This window comes from Oncorhynchus clarkii, chromosome 12, assembly GCF_045791955.1.
Source record: "Oncorhynchus clarkii lewisi isolate Uvic-CL-2024 chromosome 12, UVic_Ocla_1.0, whole genome shotgun sequence".
NCBI classification, from domain to species: Eukaryota; Metazoa; Chordata; class Actinopteri; order Salmoniformes; family Salmonidae; genus Oncorhynchus; species Oncorhynchus clarkii.
Window position 1 is genome coordinate 6531575 of NC_092158.1, and position 19929 is coordinate 6551503.

At 49.6% G+C, this 19929-nt stretch overlaps 1 protein-coding gene across 1 annotated transcript in view; it reads right to left on the minus strand.

Moving 5' to 3' along the window:
* Positions 1-19929, minus strand: part of LOC139422664 (methyl-CpG-binding domain protein 2-like) — a 272964-nt gene that overhangs the window by 18637 nt on the left and 234398 nt on the right. Inside the window, exon 6 of the mRNA XM_071173840.1 lies at positions 6461-6585. Coding sequence (XP_071029941.1) covers positions 6471-6585 — 115 coding nt within the window. The 3' untranslated portion in view covers positions 6461-6470. The remainder of the gene's footprint in view (positions 1-6460; positions 6586-19929) is intronic.

A 19929-nucleotide genomic window follows, 5' to 3' on the forward strand; every position in this document is an offset into this window, starting at 1 on the left:
CCTGGGCTCTGACCGTTAACCACAGGTTCTGTCAGACCTGGGCTCTGACCGTATACCACAGGTTCTGTCAGACCTGGGCTCTGACCGTTAACCACAGGTTCTGTCAGACCTGGGCTCTGACCGTTAACCACAGGTTCTGTCAGACCTGGGCTCTGACCGTTAACCACAGGTTCTGTCAGACCTGGGCTCTGACCGTTAACCACAGGTTCTGTCAGACCTGGGCTCTGACCGTTAACCACAGGTTCTGTCAGACCTGGGCTCTGACCGTTAACCACAGGTTCTGTCAGACCTGGGCTCTGACCGTTAACCACAGGTTCTGTTAGACCTGGGCTCTGACCGTTAACCACAGGTTCTGTCAGACCTGGGCTCTGACCGTTAACCACAGGTTCTGTCAGACCTGGGCTCTGACCGTTAACCACAGGTTCTGTCAGACCTGGGCTCTGACCGTTAACCACAGGTTCTGTCAGACCTGGGCTCTGACCGTTAACCACAGGTTCTGTCAGACCTGGGCTCTGACCTTTAACCACAGGTTCTGTTAGACCTGGGCTCTGACCGTTAACCACAGGTTCTGTCAGACCTGGGCTCTGACCGTTAACCACAGGTTCTGTCAGACCTGGGCTCTGACCGTTAACCACAGGTTCTGTCAGACCTGGGCTCTGACCGTTAACCACAGGTTCTGTCAGACCTGGGCTCTGACCGTTAACCACAGGTTCTGTCAGACCTGGGCTCTGACCGTTAACCACAGGTTCTGTCAGTCCTGGGCTCTGACCTTTAACCACAGGTTCTGTCAGACCTGGGCTCTGACCTTTAACCACAGGTTCTGTCAGACCTGGGCTCTGACCGTTAACCACAGGTTCTGTCAGACCTGGGCTCTGACCGTTAACCACAGGTTCTGTCAGACCTGGACTCTGACCGTTAACCACAGGTTCTGTCAGACCTGGGCTCTGACCGTTAACCACAGGTTCTGTCAGACCTGGGCTCTGACCGTTAACCACAGGTTCTGTCAGACCTGGGCTCTGACCGTTAACCACAGGTTCTGTTAGACCTGGGCTCTGACCGTTAACCACAGGTTCTGTCAGACCTGGGCTCTGACCGTTAACCACAGGTTCTGTCAGACCTGGGCTCTGACCGTTAACCACAGGTTCTGTCAGACCTGGGCTCTGACCTTTAACCACAGGTTCTGTCAGACCTGGACTCTGACCGTTAACCACAGGTTCTGTCAGACCTGGACTCTGACCGTTAACCACAGGTTCTGTCAGACCTGGGCTCTGACCTTTAACCACAGGTTCTGTCAGACCTGGGCTCTGACCTTTAACCACAGGTTCTGTCAGACCTGGACTCTGACCGTTAACCACAGGTTCTGTCAGACCTGGGCTCTGACCTTTAACCACAGGTTCTGTCAGACCTGGACTCTGACCGTTAACCTAAAAAAACAAACAAATATAACGATATTCCAAAAAAGGTCCGGAAATCAGGATGACAAATATAAATTCTATTTGGACACAGTTCTATTAGAACTCACCAAAAACTACACATATCTAGGACTAAATATCAGCAACACAGGTAGCTTTCACATGGCTGTGAAACTACACATATCTAGGACTAAATATCAGCAACACAGGTAGCTTTCACATGGCTGTGAATGAGCTGAGAGACAAAGCAAGAAGAGAATTCTATGCCATTAAAAGGAACATCAAAATCGAAATTCCAATTAGAATCTGGCTCAAAATGTTCCAATCAGTTCTAGAACCAGTTGGCAGTGAAGTACGGGGTCCAATCTCTAATAATGAATTCACCAAATGGGACAAACATCCAATTGAAATACTGCATGCTGAGTTTTGCAAGACTGTATTGCAAGACTGTATTACAAGTGCAAAGAAAAACTCCAAATAATGCATGTAGAGCAGAATTGGGCCAATACCCCCTCCTCATTCAAATAGAAAAAAGAGACATCACATTTTACAACAGCCTAAAAACAATTGACCCCAAAACATTCCATCACACAGCTCTACAATGTGAAGAGATGAAACAAGAGAAGAGTCCCCTCAGCCAGCTGGTTCTGAGGCTCAGTTCACCAACCCAAACCAGCCCCATAGAGCCTCAGGACAGCACTCAGCCAGCTGGTTCTGAGGCTCAGTTCACCAACCCAAACCAACCCCATAGAGCCTCAGGACAGCACTCAGCCAGCTGGTTCTGAGGCTCAGTTCACTAACCCAAACCAACCCCATAAAGCCTCAGGACAGCACTCAGAAAATCTGGCCCAACCAAATCATCACAAAACAAAAATAAAAATATATATCACCTATTGGAAAGACACCACAAAAAGTCTAAGTAAACTTCAATGCTATTTGTCTCTAAACAGACAGTACATGGTGGCAGACTATCTGACCACTGTGACTGATAGAAAACTGAGGAAAACATTGACTAGGTACAGACTCAGTGAGCACAGTCTGGCTATAGAGACCGGTCGTCACAGACAAACCTGGCTGCCCAGAGAGGACAGTCTGGCTATAGAGACGGGCCATCACAGACAAACCTGGCTGCCCAGAGTGGACAGTCTGGCTATAGAGACCGGTCGTCACAGACAAACCTGGCTGCCCAGAGAGGACAGTCTGGCTATAGAGACCGGTCGACACAGACAAACCTGGCTGCCCAGAGAGGACAGTCTGGCAATAGAGACCGGTTGTCACAGACAAACCTGGCTGCCCAGAGAGGACAGTCTGGCAATAGAGACCGGTCGTCACAGACAAACCTGGCTGCCCAGAGAGGACAGTCTGGCTATAGAGACCGGTCGTCACAGACAAACCTGGCTGCCCAGAGAGGACAGTCTGGCTATAGAGACCGGTCGTCACAGACAAACCTGGCTGCCCAGAGAGGACAGTCTGGCTATAGAGACCGGTCGTCACAGACAAACCTGGCTGCCCAGAGAGGACAGTCTGGCTATAGAGACCGGTCGTCACAGACAAACCTGGCTGCCCAGAGAGCACAGTCTGGCTATAGAGACCGGTTGTCACAGACAAACCTGGCTGCCCAGAGAGGACAGTCTGGCTATAGAGACCGGTTGTCACAGACAAACCTGGCTGCCCAGAGAGGACAGTCTGGCTATAGAGACCGGTCGTCACAGACAAACCTGGCTGCCCAGAGAGGACAGTCTGGCTATAGAGACCGGTCGTCACAGACAAACCTGGCTGCCCAGAGAGGACAGTCTGGCTATAGAGACCGGTCGTCACAGACAAACCTGGCTGCCCAGAGAGCACAGTCTGGCTATAGAGACCGGTTGTCACAGACAAACCTGGCTGCCCAGAGAGGACAGTCTGGCTATAGAGACCGGTTGTCACAGACAAACCTGGCTGCCCAGAGAGGACAGTCTGGCTATAGAGACCGGTCGACACAGACAAACCTGGCTGCCCAGAGAGGACAGTCTGGCAATAGAGACCGGTCGTCACAGACAAACCTGGCTGCCCAGAGAGGACAGTCTGGCAATAGAGACCGGTCGTCACAGACAAACCTGGCTGCCCAGAGAGGACAGTCTGGCTATAGAGACCGGTCGTCACAGACAAACCTGGCTGCCCAGAGAGGACAGTCTGGCTATAGAGACCGGTCGTCACAGACAAACCTGGCTGCCCAGAGAGGACAGTCTGGCTATAGAGACCGGTCGTCACAGACAAACCTGGCTGCCCAGAGAGGACAGTCTGGCTATAGAGACCGGTCGTCACAGACAAACCTGGCTGCCCAGAGAGCACAGTCTGGCTATAGAGACCGGTTGTCACAGACAAACCTGGCTGCCCAGAGAGGACAGTCTGGCTATAGAGACCGGTTGTCACAGACAAACCTGGCTGCCCAGAGAGGACAGTCTGGCTATAGAGACCGGTCGTCACAGACAAACCTGGCTGCCCAGAGAGGACAGTCTGGCTATAGAGACCGGTCGTCACAGACAAACCTGGCTGCCCAGAGAGGACAGTCTGGCTATAGAGACCGGTCGTCACAGACAAACCTGGCTGCCCAGAGAGCACAGTCTGGCTATAGAGACCGGTTGTCACAGACAAACCTGGCTGCCCAGAGAGGACAGTCTGGCTATAGAGACCGGTTGTCACAGACAAACCTGGCTGCCCAGAGAGGACAGTCTGGCTATAGAGACTGGTTGTCACAGACAAACCTGGCTGCCCAGAGAGGACAGTCTGGCTATAGAGACCGGTCGTCACAGACAAACATGGCTGCCCAGAGAGGACAGTCTGGCAATAGTGACTGGTCGTCACAGACAAACCTGGCTGCCCAGAGAGCACAGTCTGGCTATAGAGACCGGTCGTCACAGACAAACATGGCTGCCCAGAGAGGACAGTCTGGCAATAGTGACTGGTCGTCACAGACAAACTTGGCTGCCCAGAGAGCACAGTCTGGCTATAGAGACTGGTCGTCACAGACAAACCTGGCAGGAGAGAGAGGGAGGGAGGGAGGGAGGGAGGGGGGGAGGGAGGGAGGGAGAGAGAGCGAGAGAGAGAGAGAGAGAGAGAGAGAGAGAGAGAGGGAGGGAGAGAGAGAGAGAGCAGCATCATCCATGACTACTGTCAGCAGTAATGAGAGCAGCTGTCTTAAAGACAGGACATATAGCATTTACACACACACACTTTAGCACACTGCACTCCAGGCTTGGGTTGCCATCACTCGTGGTCTCCCATCTATCTACCTCCCCAGTCCCCCTCACCCCACAGCGTTATCCCCTCACTCCTGGTGTCCCATCCATCTACCTCCCCAGTCCTCCTCACCCCACAGCGTTACCCTCTCACTCCTGGTGTCCCATCCATCTACCTCCCCAGTCCCCCTCACTCCTGGTGTCGCATCCATCTACCTCCCCAGTCCCCCTCACCCACCAGCGTTATCCCCTCACTCCTGGTGTCCCATCCATCTACCTCCCCAGTCCCCCTCACCCACCAGCGTTATCCCCTCACTCCTGGTGTCCCATCCATCTACCTCCCCAGTCCCCCTCACCCCACAGCGTTATCCCCTCACCCCACAGCGTTATCCCCTCAACCCTGGTGTCCCATCCATCTACCTCCCCAGTCCCCCTCACCCCACAGCGTTATCCCCTCACCCCTGGTGTCCCATCCATCTACCTCCCCAGTCCCCCTCACCCCACAGCGTTATCCTCTCACACCTGGTGTCCCATCCATCTACCTCCCCAGTCCCCCTCACTCCTGGTGTCCCATCCATCTACCTCCCCAGTCCCCCTCACTCCTGGTGTCCCATCCATCTACCACCCAGTCCCCCTCACCCACCAGCGTTATCCCCTCACTCCTGGTATCCCATCCATCTACCTCCCCAGTCCCCCTCACCCCACAGCGTTATCCCCTCACCCCTGGTGTCCCATCCATCTACCTCCCCAGTCCCCCACACCCCACAGCGTTATCCTCTCACACCTGGTGTCCCATCCATCTACCTCCCCAGTCCCCCTCACTCCTGGTGTCCCATCCATCTACCACCCAGTCCCCCTCACCCACCAGCGTTATCCCCTCACTCCTGGTGTCCCATCCATCTACCTCCCCAGTCCCCCTCACCCCACAGCGTTATCCCCTCACTCCTGGTGTCCCATCCATCTACCTCCCGAGTCTCCCTCACCCCAGAGCGTTATCCCCTCACCCCACAGCGTTATCCCCTCAACCCTGGTGTCCCATCCATCTACCTCCCCAGTCCCCCTCACCCCACAGCGTTATCCCCTCACCCCTGGTGTCCCATCCATCTACCTCCCCAGTCCCCCTCACCCCACAGCGTTATCCCCTCACTCCTGGTGTCCCATCCATCTACCTTCCCAGTCCCCCTCACCCCACAGCGTTATCCCCTCACTCCTGGTGTCCCATCCATCTACCTCCCCAGTCCCCCTCACCCCACACCGTGATCCCCTCACCCCACAGCGTTATCCCCTCACCCCTGGTGTCCCATCCATCTACCTCCCCAGTCCCAGTCCCCCTCAACCCTGGTGTCCCATCCATCTCCCTCCCCAGTCCCCCTCACCCCACAGCGTTATCCCCTCACCCCACAGCGTTATCCCCTCACCCCTGGTGTCCCATCCATCTACCTCCCCAGTTCCCCCCACCCCACAGCGTTATCCCCCCACCCCACAGCGTTATCCCCCCACCACACAGCGTTATCCCCTCACCCCACAGCGTTATCCCCTCACCCCCCGGCGTTATCCTCTCGCCCCACCGCGTTATCCCCTCGCACCCCGGCGTTAGCCTCTTGCCCCACAGCGTTATCCCCTCACCCCCCAGCGTTATCCTCTCGCCCCACAGCGTTATCCCCTCACCCCCCAGTGTTATCTTCTCGCCCCACAGCGTTATCCACTCGCCCCACAGCGTTATCCCCTCACCCCACAGCGTTATCCCCTCACCCCACAGCGTTATCCCCTCGCCCCACAGCGTTATCCTCCCACCCCACAGCGTTATCCCCTCACCCCTCCCCTCCTCACCATGTTTGGTCTATGCAGCTTCATCCTCTGAGTCTCTGCTGGATTCGACGGTCCGCGCCAACCCATCTGCCATCAGTGCATCCTCCAGAGTCCTGCGGGCCTGGATCACCTTTAGCTCCTGTTCCCTGTGGACACAGAGAGGACTGGGTTAGGAATGGACACAGAGAGGACTGAGTTAGGGATGGACACAGAGAGGACTGAGTTAGGGATGGACACAGAGAGAGAGGGCTGGGTTAGGGATGGACACAGAGAGGACTGGGTTAGGGATGGACACAGAGAGGACTGGGTTAGGGATGAACAGAGAGAGGACTGGGTTAGGGATGGACACAGAGAGAGAGGGCTGGGTTAGTGTGTGGGGGCTGGGTTAGGGATGAACACAGAGAGAGGACTGGGTTAGTGTGTGTGGGCTGGGTTAGTGTGTGTGTCCTGGGTTAGGGATGAACACAGAGAGAGGGCTGGGTTAGTGTGTGTGGGGGCTTGGTTAGTGTGTGTGGGCTGGGTTAGTGTGTGTGGGCTGGGTTAGGGATGAACACAGAGAGGGCTGGGTTAGTGTGTGTGGGGGCTTGGTTAGTGTGTGTGGGCTGGGTTAGTGTGTGTGGGCTGGGTTAGGGATGAACACAGAGAGAGGGCTGGGTTAGTGTGTGTGGGGGCTTGGTTAGTGTGTGTGGGCTGGGTTAGTGTGTGTGGGCTGGGTTAGGGATGAACACAGAGAGGGCTGGGTTAGTGTGTGTGGGCAGGGTTAGTGTGTGTGTGGGCTTGGTTAGTGTGTGTGGGCTGGGTTAGTGTGTGTGGGCTGGGTTAGTGTGTGTGGGCTGGGTTAGCGGAGTGTGTGGGCTGGGTTAGCGGAGTGTGTGGGCTGGGTTAGCGGAGTGTGTGGGCTGGGTTAGCGGAGTGTGTGGGCTGGGTTAGCGGAGTGTGTGGGCTGGGTTAGCGGAGTGTGTGGGCTGGGTTAGCGGAGTGTGTGAGCTGGGTTAGCGGAGTGTGTGAGCTGGGTTAGCGGAGTGTGTGGGCTGGGTTAACGGAGTGTGTGGGCTGGGTTAGCGGAGTGTGTGGGCTGGGTTAACGGAGTGTGTGGGCTGGGTTAGCGGAGTGTGTGGGCTGGGTTAGCGGAGTGTGTGGGCTGGGTTAGCGGAGTGTGTGGGCTGGGTTAACGGAGTGTGTGGGCTGGGTTAGCGGAGTGTGTGGGCTGGGTTAGCGGAGTGTGTGGGCTGGGTTAGCGGAGTGTGTGGGCTGGGTTAGCGGAGTGTGTGGGCTGGGTTAGCGGAGTGTGTGGGCTGGGTTAGCGGAGTGTGTGGGCTGGGTTAGCGGAATGTGTGGGCTGGGTTAGCGGAGTGTGTGGGCTGGGTTAGCGGAGTGTGTGGGCTGGGTTAGCGGAGTGTGTGGGCTGGGTTAACGGAGTGTGTGGGCTGGGTTAGCGGAGTGTGTGGGCTGGGTTAGCGGAGTGTGTGGGCTGGGTTAGCGGAGTGTGTGGGCTGGGTTAGCGGAGTGTGTGGGCTGGGTTAGCGGAGTGTGTGGGCTGGGTTAGCGGAGTGTGTGGGCTGGGTTAGCGGAGTGTGTGGGCTGGGTTAGCGGAGTGTGTGGGCTGGGTTAGCGGAGTGTGTGGGCTGGGTTAGCGGAGTGTGTGGGCTGGGTTAACGGAGTGTGTGGGCTGGGTTAACGGAGTGTGTGGGCTGGGTTAACGGAGTGTGTGGGCTGGGTTAGCGGAGTGTGTGAGCTGGGTTAACGGAGTGTGTGGGCTGGGTTAGCGGAGTGTGTGTGGGGAACAATAGAGCAGCCAGGGTGTCTGGTCCAAACAGCTTTATTACAGGACAGAGCCTCACTTCTTAATTAGAGGAGGAAAGGACTAAACACACACACAACACACAGAAAGGAAAAGGTTAGGAACTGTTTAGAGGGGCCTCCTGTGGTGTCACTCCATAGAACTGTTTAGAGGGGCCTCCTGTGGTGTCACTCCATAGAACTGTTTAGAGGGGCCTCCTGTCAATTTCGGGCATGTCCAAAACATGTGCAGTAAGGTAGCAGGGGCCTGCTTACATGGTTACCTTAGCTACCTTAGCTTTCTTGGGAACAGGAACAATGGTGGCCCTCTTGAAGCATGTGGGAACAGCAGACTGGGATAAGGATTGATTGAATATATCCGTAAACACACCAGCCAGCTACCAAAACCTGCGGGCTCCTCTTCACTGCAGCCGACGTGAGTAAAACATTTAAGGGTGTTAACCCTGGCAGGGCTGCAGGCCCAGACGACATCCCCAGCCGCGTCCTCAGAGCATGCACAGACCAGCTGGCTGGTGTGTTTACGGATATATTCAATCAATCCTTATCCCAGTCTGCTGTTCCCACATGCTTCAAGAGGGCCACCATTGTTCCTGTTCCCAAGAAAGCTAAGGTAACTGAGCTACATGACTACCGCCCCGCAGCACTCACTTCCGTCATCATGAAGTGCTTTGAGAGACTAGTCAAGGATCATATCACCTCCAGCCTATCTGACACCCTAGACCCACTCCAATTTGCTTACCGCCCCAATAGGTCCACAGACGATGCAATCTCAACCACACTGCACACTGCCCTAACCCATCTGGACAAGAGGAATACCTATGTTAGAATGCTGTTCATCGACTACAGCTCAGCATTTAACACCATAGTACCCTCCAAACTCGTCATCAAGCTCGAGACCCGTTCTGAGCCCTCTCCTGTACTCCCTGTTCACTCAAGACTGCGTGGCCATGCACGCCTCCAACTCAATCATCAAGTTTGCGGACGACACTACAGTGGTAGGCTTGATTACTAACAACGACGAGACGGTCTACCGGGAGGAGGTGAGGGCCCTCGGAGTGTGGTGTCAGGAAAATAACCTCACACTCAACGTCAACAAAACAAAGGAGATGATTATGGACTTCAGGAAACAGCAGAGGGAGCATGCCCCTATCCACATCGACGGGACAGTTGTTTTAAGTTCCTCAGCGTACACATCACAGACAAACTGGATTGGTCCACCCACACAGACACCTCTTCAACCTCAGGAGGCTGAAGAAATTTGGCTTGTCACTAAAAGCACTTCTACAGATGCACAATCGAGAGCATCCTGTCGGGCTGTATCACCGCCTGGTACGGCAACTGCTCCGCCCACAACCGCAAGGCTCTCCAGAGGGCTGTGAGGACTGCACAACGCATCACCGGGGGCAAACTACCTGCCCTCCAGGACACCTACACCACCCGATGTCCCAGGAAGGCCATAAAGATCATCAAGAACAACAACCACCCGAGCCACTGCCTGTCATCATCCAGAAGGCGAGGTCAGTACAGGTGCATCAAAGCAGGGACCGAGAGACTGAAAAACAGCTTCTATCTCAAGGCCATCAGACTGTTAAACAGCCACCAGTAACATTGAGTGGCTGCTGCCAACATACTGACTCAACTCCAGCCACTTAAATAATGGAAATTGATGGAAATTGATGTAAAAATGTATCACTAGCCACTTTAAACAATGCCACTTAATATGATGTTTACATACCCTACATTACTCATCTCATATGTATAGGTTTATACTGCACTCGATACCATCTACTGCATCTTGCCTATGCCGTTATGTACCATCACTCATTCATATATCTTTATGTACATATTCTTTATCCCTTTACACTTGTGTGTATAAGGTAGTAGTTTTGGAATTGTTAGGTTAGATTACTCGTTGGTTATTACTGCATTGTCGGAACTAGAAGCACAAGCATTTCGCTACACTCGCATTAACATCTGCTAACCATGTGTATGTGACAAATAAAACATTTGATTTTGCCAAAACGTTCTCAATTGCCATGGCAAACAGCTGAGGGGACAGAGGACAACCCTGTCTTGTCCCACGTTGAAGTTGGAAATAAGATGAAAAGTTATTATTTGTGCGGACTGCAGCCATAGGGGAGGAGTAAAGGATTTTTGATCCAGGACATAAAATTGGAACCGAATCCAAATTGTTTGAGAGTGTAAAATAGATAAATCCCAATCTACCCGATCAAACGGCATCAAATTCTCAGCATCAAGTGATAACAATATCTCTGGATTGTCCGATGAAGAGGGCTTATAAAGACGTCTGATGTTGAAAAAAACGATTTTTTTTAATGAAATCAGTTTGATCTATAGAGATAATGGAGTAAATGACTGACTCAAAACCAGTTTGATCTGTAGAGATAATGGAGGATAGGATTGACTCAAAACCAGCTTGATCTGTAGAGATAATGGAGGGAATGACTGACTCAAAACCAGTTTGATCTGTAGAGATAATGGAGGGAAGGACTGACTCAAAACAATAGGCAATCATCTTAGAAAGTATCTTTACATCACAAATCAGTAAAGAAGTTGGCCTATATATGAACCACACTCAAGAGGTTTTTATCTACCTTTTTCAGAATAAGTGAAATACATTTTTGTCTCATTTCTTGACGGTAAAGAGTTTGTGGAGAATGATTCCTCAAATACGGAAAACAAGAGAGGAGAGAGTTGATTTATTAGAATTTGCTCATAAATCCTTCGGGTCCAGGGGGATTTACCACACTGCATAGATTTAATTACCAACACAATCTCTTCTACAGAGAACTGTTATTCTAATTCAGCAGCTATCTCAGGTTCAACTGTAGGAACATCTAAGTTCTCAAAGAAGGTGTGGAGTAAGGTGGCATTTAGCAGCGGACCCCGAAGTGTATAATCGTGAGTAAAAGTTATGAAAGCATGAATTGACCTCTAAATCATCAATACGTGTGTTACCCAGCTCGTCAGTGATCTCAGTGTGCCCTTCTCCCCTGATTTCGCTCCGTATTCATCATTTCGTATGGAGATTTACTCATGCGAAGTTCAGCTCGTCGAGTTGAGAGAAGATCAAACTCTGTCTGATGTGTCAAACGTTGTTTTAGTAAATCTGCAGATGAAGAGTGTAAATATGCCATAACCAAATCCAAGATTTTTATTTGTATGTACCCCTCAGCGTTGAATATTACACTCACTTAATCTTGCTCTGTACTAAATAATTTTTCCCCTTAAAATAAGCCTTCATTGATTCCCATGCTGTTGGAGGGGGTTTGAAATAAGAGAAATAGATCCATTTGAAAGGATATAAAAGCAACAAAGATTTCTTCTGATAGCAGTAGTGATTTAACCCAACCAGGGCAATAATTAGACTGTGTATTCGCTACAAGTAGTTTCATAGAGGAAGATGATCCAAAATGACTATAGCTTGGTAATCACACTCCGTGATAAGTGGCAGAAATCTATTGTCTTATAAAAAAGTAGTCTATATGTGAGAAGGTCTTATGAACTGGCGAGCAAAACATATTACTCCACAGGTGTGGGATTGTGGAAACGCCACACATCAGATAGGTCTTAAGAAAAAACTGAATTGTGGATACTGTCTTTGATGAAGATGATACCCTAAGGAGAGCTACGATCCAGACTGGGCGACAGTACACCATTCATATCACCACCTAGTATTAGGTAGGTGCTGTGTCCATATTTGGTCATCGAGAATATACATTTGTGAAGAATGAACTGTTATTCAAATTTGTTGCATAAGATAACAGGGTGTATTATACAGTCTTCCTACTACATGAATGACATGGCCTGCTGAGTCTGCCTCTACATTTGACATTGAGAACGGTATGTTCTTACTTATTAAAATGGCTGCTCCTCTAGATTCAGAATGAAAGTTGGAATGATATGATTGACCGATCCCACCCTCCTGCGGTCTAAAGTGCCGAGCCGTGCGTCCTGAAGAAAGGAGACGTCTACTTAAAGGTGATTTAAATGAGAAACGGCCCTTTTATGGTTCACTGGGTGATTTAAAGATTTAACATTTCAGCTAGTAAAAGTGACCGAGCAACCAGCTGTCCCTCTCATGATATTAGCCATGTAAAGTCAACCAGCTGTCCCTCTCATGATATTAGACCTAGCCATGTAAAGTCAACCAGCTGTCCCTCTCATGATATTAGACCTAGCCATGTAAAGTCAACCAGCTGTCCCTCTCGTGATATTAGACCTAGCCATGTAAAGTCAACCAGCTGTCCCTCTCATGATATTAGCCATGTAAAGTCAACCAGCTGTCCCTCTCATGATATTAGACCTAGCCATGTAAAGTCAACCAGCTGTCCCTCTCATGATATTAGACCTAGCCATGTAAAGTCAACCAGCTGTCCCTCTCATGATATTAGCCATGTAAAGTCAACCAGCTGTCCCTCTCATGATATTAGCCATGTAAAGTCAACCAGCTGTCCCTCTCATGATATTAGACCTAGCCATGTAAAGTCAACCAGCTGTCCCTCTCATGATATTAGACCTAGCCATGTAAAGTCAACCAGCTGTCCCTCTCATGATATTAGACCTAGCCATGTAAAGTCAACCAGCTGTCCCTCTCTGATATTAGACCTAGCCATGTAAAGTATGTAGACCTAGCCATGTAAAGTCAACCAGCTGTCCCTCTCGTGATATTAGACCTAGCCATGTAAAGTCAACCAGCTGTCCCTCTCTGATGTTAGACCTAGCCATGTAAAGTCAACCAGCTGTCCCTCTCGTGATATTAGACCTAGCCATGTAAAGTATGTATATTAGACCTAGCCATGTAAAGTCAACCAGCTGTCCTAGCCATGTAAAGTCAACCAGCTCGTGATATTAGACCTAGCCATGTAAAGTCAACCAGCTGTCCCTGTCCCTCGTGATATTAGACCTAGCCATGTAAAGTCAACCAGCTCTCCCCTAGCCATGTAAAGTCAACCAGCTGATATTAGACCTAGCCATGTAAAGTCAACCAGCTGTCCCTCTCATGATATTAGACCTAGCCATGTAAAGTCAACCAGCTGTCCCTCATGATATTAGACCTAGTCATGTAAAGTCAGGTGGGAAAGGGATAGATGCCAGATTACAATAACAACTAATCCATTAAACATTTTTCAAATTAGTAAATAATAAAAAAAAGTTGTAGAAGAATAAAAAAACGTAAACAAACAATATTCTGAAGTCTGGCATGAAAAAGTAGAGCCATCCCCCTGGTCACCTAATAGAACAAGGTAACCACTAATCCCCACACATGATGTGTATGTTATGCGGAACACTTAACCTAGAGAGAGCCCTGATGAAATAGTGAAGGATTTAAAACAAGTTGAACATAATAAATAAATAAATAAATAAGAAATACTTATTTATAACCCAAAACAAGACGGTTTTAAAAGATCGTAAAAAAAACATTTTATAAATCACATCTTACAGCAATACCACTCCGGAGCGCTCTGGGGGAGGTTTTCATCAAGGATCTCTCTGTACTTTGCTCCATTCATCTTACCCTCTATCCTGACTAGTCTCCCATTCCCTGCCGCTGAAAAACATCCCCACAGCATTATGCTGCCACTGGATGGTGCCAGGTTTCCTCCAGACGTGAAGCTTGGCATTCAGGCCAAAGAGTTCAATCATGGTTTCATCAGACAAGAGAATCTCGTGTCCTTTAGGTTCCTTTCGACAAACTCCAAGCGGGCTGTCATGTGCTTTTTAATGAGGAGTGGATTCTGTCTGCCCACTCTACCATAAAGGCCTGAGATGTTTGTCCTTCTGGAAGTTTCTCCCATCTCCACAGAGGAACTCCGGAGCTCTGTCAGAGTGACCATCGGGTTCTCTAGGAAGAGTCATAGTGGTTCCAAACTTCTTCCATTAAGAATGATGGAGGCCGCTGTGTTCTTGGGGACCTTCAATGCTGCAGAAATGTTTTGGTACCCTTCCCCAGATCTGTGCCTCGACACACTTCTGTCTCGGAGCTCTACGGACAATTCCTTCGACCTCATGGCTTTGTTTTTGCTCTGACATGCACTGTTAACTGTGGGACCTTTATATAGACAGGTGTGTGCCTTTCCAAAGGACAATTCATTGAATTTACCACAGGTGGACTCCAATCATGTTGTAGAAACATCTCAAGGATGATCATTGGAAACAGGATGCACCTGGGCTCAATTTCGAGTCTCATACCAATGGGTCTGAATACTTATGTAAATAAGTAATTATGTAGATTGATGAGAAAAAACAAATATTTAATTAATTTTAGAATAAGGCTGTAATGTAACAAAATGTTGGGGTCTGAATACTTTCCGAATGCACTGTGTTTCTTTGTAGGCTATATCCTTGAAATAACTGAAATAACATAGCCTACAGAATTAATTTTCCTTCTTAGTCTCCCTGTCTGTCTCCTGACCTATTTAGAGTGTTTATATGCTGTTTAATATGACATGTAGTCTTTTTGAAATGATGAGGGCTTCTTACGTTCACCTTTTCATGTTTATTCAAATACTTTTCACTCAAATCCATATGTACAGGTAGAGTCAGCGCAGGTAGAGTCAGCACAGGAAGGGTCAGCACAGGAAGGGTCAGCACAGGAAGGGTCAGCACAGGTAGAGTCAGCGCAGGTAGAGTCAGCACAGGTAGAGTCAGCGCAGGTAGAGTCAGCACAGGAAGGGTCAGCGCAGGTAGAGTCAGCACAGGAAGAGTCAGCGCAGGTAGAGTCAGCGCAGGTAGAGTCAGCGCAGGAAGAGTCAGCGCAGGAAGAGTCAGCGCAGGAAGAGTCAGCGCAGGTAGAGTCAGCGCAGGTAGAGTCAGCGCAGGAAGGGTCAGCGCAGGAAGGGTCAGCGCAGGAAGGGTCAGCACAGGTAGAGTCAGCGCAGGTAGAGTCAGCGCAGGTAGAGTCAGCGCAGGTAGAGTCAGCGCAGGTAGAGTCCGCGCAGGTAGAGTCCGCGCAGGTAGAGTCCGCGCAGGTAGAGTCCGCGCAGGTAGAGTCAGAGCAGGTAGAGTCCGTGCAGGTAGAGTCAGCGCAGGTAGAGTCAGCGCAGGTAGAGTCCGTGCAGTTAAGAGTCCGTGCAGGTAGAGTCAGCGCAGGTAGAGTCCGTGCAGTTAAGAGTCAGTACAGGTAGAGTCCGTGCAGTTAGAGTCCGTGCAGTTAGAGTCCGTGCAGTTAGAGTCCGTGCAGTTAGAGTCAGTGCAGGTAGAGTCCGTACAGGTAGAGTCCGTACAGATAGAGTCAGCGCAGGTAGAGTCCGTACAGGTAGAGTCCATACAGGTAGAGTCCATACAGGTAGAGTCAGCGCAGGTAGAGTCAGTGCAGGTAGAGTCAGCGCAGGTAGAGTCAGCACGAATCAATAGCTAACCAGTCAGATCTGTCTTCTCTCATTCTGTGGGATGATCTGTCTTCTCTCACAGTGGGATTATCTGTCTTCTCTCATTCTATGGGATGATCTGTCTTCTCTCATTCTATGGGATGATCTGTCTTCTCTCATTCTATGGGATCACAGAGGCATGAGAAAAACGGATCCATTCCACACCTCTTCTCCCTCTTTCCTCTCCACTCCACTATTCTTCTTCCTCTCCACTCCCTCTCTCCTGTCCTCTCCTTCTCTCCAGTCCTATTCTCCCTCTCACCTCCTCTCTCCTCTCCTCCCATAATAACCCAGAGAGAGCTGGTTATCGGAGCTCAGCTCCGTGTGCCATCATGCCTTTGTATACACTGCCATCTACAGGATTAACACTGCACTCATAAGAGCTCCCAGTAACATGAAGGGAGAGGAGGGCTCCGGTGAAAAGTAGTGAAAGGTGTTTCATGCCTTATAGTTCCAACAGATATGACTAAGTGACTGGTGACTGGATGACTGGCTGGCAACTGGCTGGCTGGTGACTGACTGGCCGGCTGGTGACTGGCTGGCTGGTGACTGGCTGGTGACTGGCTGGCTGGCTGGTGACTGGCTAGCTGGCGACTGGCTGGCTGGTGACTGGCTGGCTGGTGACTGGCTGGCTGGCGACTGGCTGGCTGGCGACTGACTGGCTGGCTGGCGACTGACTGGCTGGCGACTGACTGATTGGCTGACTGCCTGGTGACAAGAGACAGATCCCTACAGATGACGCCAGAAGAAATGGAGTCATAGTCTTAATCCACTCCTTCTCTCTGAACCATGTCACCTAGTGTATAGCAGATAATGTGTTTCCATACCAAGGGAAGGCGGCAATCATTTCTACTTCACCACCAAAGTAGATCTGCACTGAGAACAAATTTCAAGGTAAAGGTCACCCTCTATTGTCAAAAGTAGTCCACACTACAAAGGGAAAGGGGTACCAATTTCAGATGCGATCTATATGTTGTTTGTGATAAAGAGTTTGTTAAAACACTCTTCCCATTGAGAGCCCTCAGCTCACCTTCACTATTATGAGTCCTGCAGGACTTCACAGACACGATGTTCTAGAATCGTTGGGTCTATGTTCTAGAATCTTTGGGTCTGTGTTCTAGAATCTTTGGGTATATGTTCTAGAATCTTTGGGTCTGTGTTCTAGAATCTTTGGGTCTATGTTCTAGAATCTTTGATTACCCATCAGCCTAGATCTTTCCCTGGCTACTGGTGTTCCTCAATCTGGATTCAGGCCGGGTCATAGTACCACCCCCACTGCATCCCTGGTGTTAAATAACGTGGTAAAGGGTATGTATAAAAATGAAAGACTTGTGCTGCCCTCTTCATTCACCTATCGAAGGCTTTTGATACTGTTGTCCACTCTTTACTAATGCAAAGATTGTCTGCAATTGGCCTGGATCAAGCATCATGCAATACCTGACAGACAGAACACAAGGGGTATTCTCTGATGGCGTTAAGTCAGGTTTCCGTGACATTAGGAAAAGGTGTCCCACAGGGTCCGATGTTTGGCCCTATACTTTTTACGGTCTATTTAAACAATATAGGTCTATATGCCAAACAAAAAGTGTAACATACATCTGTTTGCAGATGACACTGTTGTGTATGCTGTTGCTCCCACGGTTGACCAGGCTGTGTCAGAGCTATTGCCCTGCAGAAAGCCTTTGTTGAACTGAAATAGGTAGTTAATGCAGGTAAAAACCACCGGGTATGTGTTATTTTCAAAAACACTTGTATCTGATGATTTATGCATATATACATTGGATAGTGTCCTCATTGGATAGTGTCCTCATTGAAGGTATCCTCATTGACGGTGTCCTCATTGACTTGTCCTCATTGACTTGTCCTCATTGACTTGTCCTCATTGACGTGTCCTTGTTGACGTGTCCTCGTTGACGTGAACTCGTTGACTTGTCCTCATTAATGGTGTCCCTGCTTATAAATATCTGGGCATCTGGATTGACAAAAAAGGACAATTTTAAAAAGCATATTGATGAGTTAGTTAAGGAAAAAAATGAATTCAACTGAATGTTCTGGTGCCTGAGGCAGTTCAACTTGATATTCTGGTGCCTGAGGCAGTTCAACTGGATGTTCTGGTGCCCGAGGCAGTTCAACTTGCTGTTCTGGTGCCTGAGGCAGTTCAACTTGATGTTCTGGTGCCTGAGGCAGTTCAACTGGATGTTCTGGTGCCCGAGGCAGTTCAACTTGATATTCTGGTGCCCGAGGCAGTTCAACTGGATGTTCTGGTGCCCGAGGCAGTTCAACTGGATGTTCTGGTGCCTGAGGCAGTTCAACTGGATGTTCTGGTGCCCGAGGCAGTTCAACTTGATATTCTGGTGCCCGAGGCAGTTCAACTGGATGTTCTGGTGCCCGAGGCAGTTCAACTGGATGTTCTGGTGCCCGAGGCAGTTCAACTGGATGTTCTGGTGCCTGAGGCAGTTCAACTTGATGTTCTGGTGCCCGAGGCAGTTCAACTTGATATTCTGGTGCCCGAGGCAGTTCAACTGGATGTTCTGGTGCCCGAGGCAGTTCAACTGGATGTTCTGGTGCCCGAGGCAGTTCAACTGGATGTTCTGGTGCCCGAGGCAGTTCAACTGGATGTTCTGGTGCCCGAGGCAGTTCAACTGGATGTTCTGGTGCCCGAGGCAGTTCAACTGGATGTTCTGGTGCCTGAGGCAGTTCAACTTGATGTTCTGGTACCTCTGGGGCAGTTCAACTTGTTGATTAAGGACCTCTTTGCAGAGGAATGGATTGTTTTTCTTGAATGGCTTGTAAATCTTTTTATGATGCTGTATTTGTAAATTGTATAAATTGTGTATATGTAGCACTCCCTTGTGAAAGAGGCCTTGGTCTAAATGGGACCACATGAGAAAATAAACGTTCAATAACGATAACAACAATACGTTAGACAGAACCTCCTAACAGGCACATCACAGTTCCCTATGTAGGGGATAGGATCAATGGAGGAGAAGCATAATTACACATAACACTCCTGTTGAGGACTGGGACAATAACACTCCTGTTGAGGAATGGGACAATAACACTCCTGTTGAGGACTGGGACAATAACACTCCTGTTGAGGACTGGGACAATAACACTCCTGTTGAGGACTGGGACAATAACACTCCTGTTGAGGACTGGGACAATAAGACTCCTGTTGAGGACTGGGACAATAAGACTCCTGTTGAGGACAATAACACTCCTGTTGAGGACTGGGACAATAACACTCCTGTTGAGGACAATAAGACTCCTGTTGAGGACTGGGACAATAAGACTCCTGTTGAGGACTGGGACAATAACACTCCTGATGAGGACTGGGACATTAACACTCCTGATGAGGACTGGGACAATAACACTCCTATTGAGGCCTGGGACAATAACACTCCTGTTGAGGACAATAGCACTCCTGTTGAGGACAATAACACTCCTGTTGAGGACTGGGACAATAACACTCCTGTTGAGGACAATAACACTCCTGTTGAGGACAATAACACTCCTGTTGAGGACAATAACACTCCTGTTGAGGACTGCGACAATAACACTCCTGTTGAGGACAATAACACTCCTGTTGAGGACAATAACACTCCTGTTGAGGACTGGGACAATAACACTCCTGTTGAGGACTGGGACAATAACACTCCTGTTGAGGACAATAACACTCCTGTTGAGGACAATAACACTCCTGTTGAGGACAATAACACTCCTGTTGAGGACAATAACACTCCTGTTGAGGACAATAACACTCCTGTTGAGGACTGGGACAATAACACTCCTGTTGAGGACTGGGACAATAACACTCCTGTTGAGGACTGGGACAATAACACTCCTGTTTAGGACTGGGACAATAACACTCCTGTTGAGGACTGGGACAATAAGACTCCTGTTGAGGACTGGGACAATAAGACTCCTGTTGAGGACTGGGACAATAAGACTCCTGTTGAGGACTGGGACAATAACACTCCTGTTGAGGACTGGGACAATAACACTCCTGTTGAGGACAATAACACTCCTGTTGAGGACAACAACACTCCTGTTGAGGACAATAACACTCCTGTTGAGGACAATAACACTCCTGTTGAGGACAATAAAACTCCTGTTGAGGACAATAACACTCCTGTTGAGGACAATAACACTCCTGTTGAGGACAATAACACTCCTGTTGAGGACAATAACACTCCTGTTGAGGACAATAACACTCCTGTTGAGGACAATAACACTCCTGTTGAGGACAATAACACTCCTGTTGAGGACAATAACACTCCTGTTGAGGACAATAACACT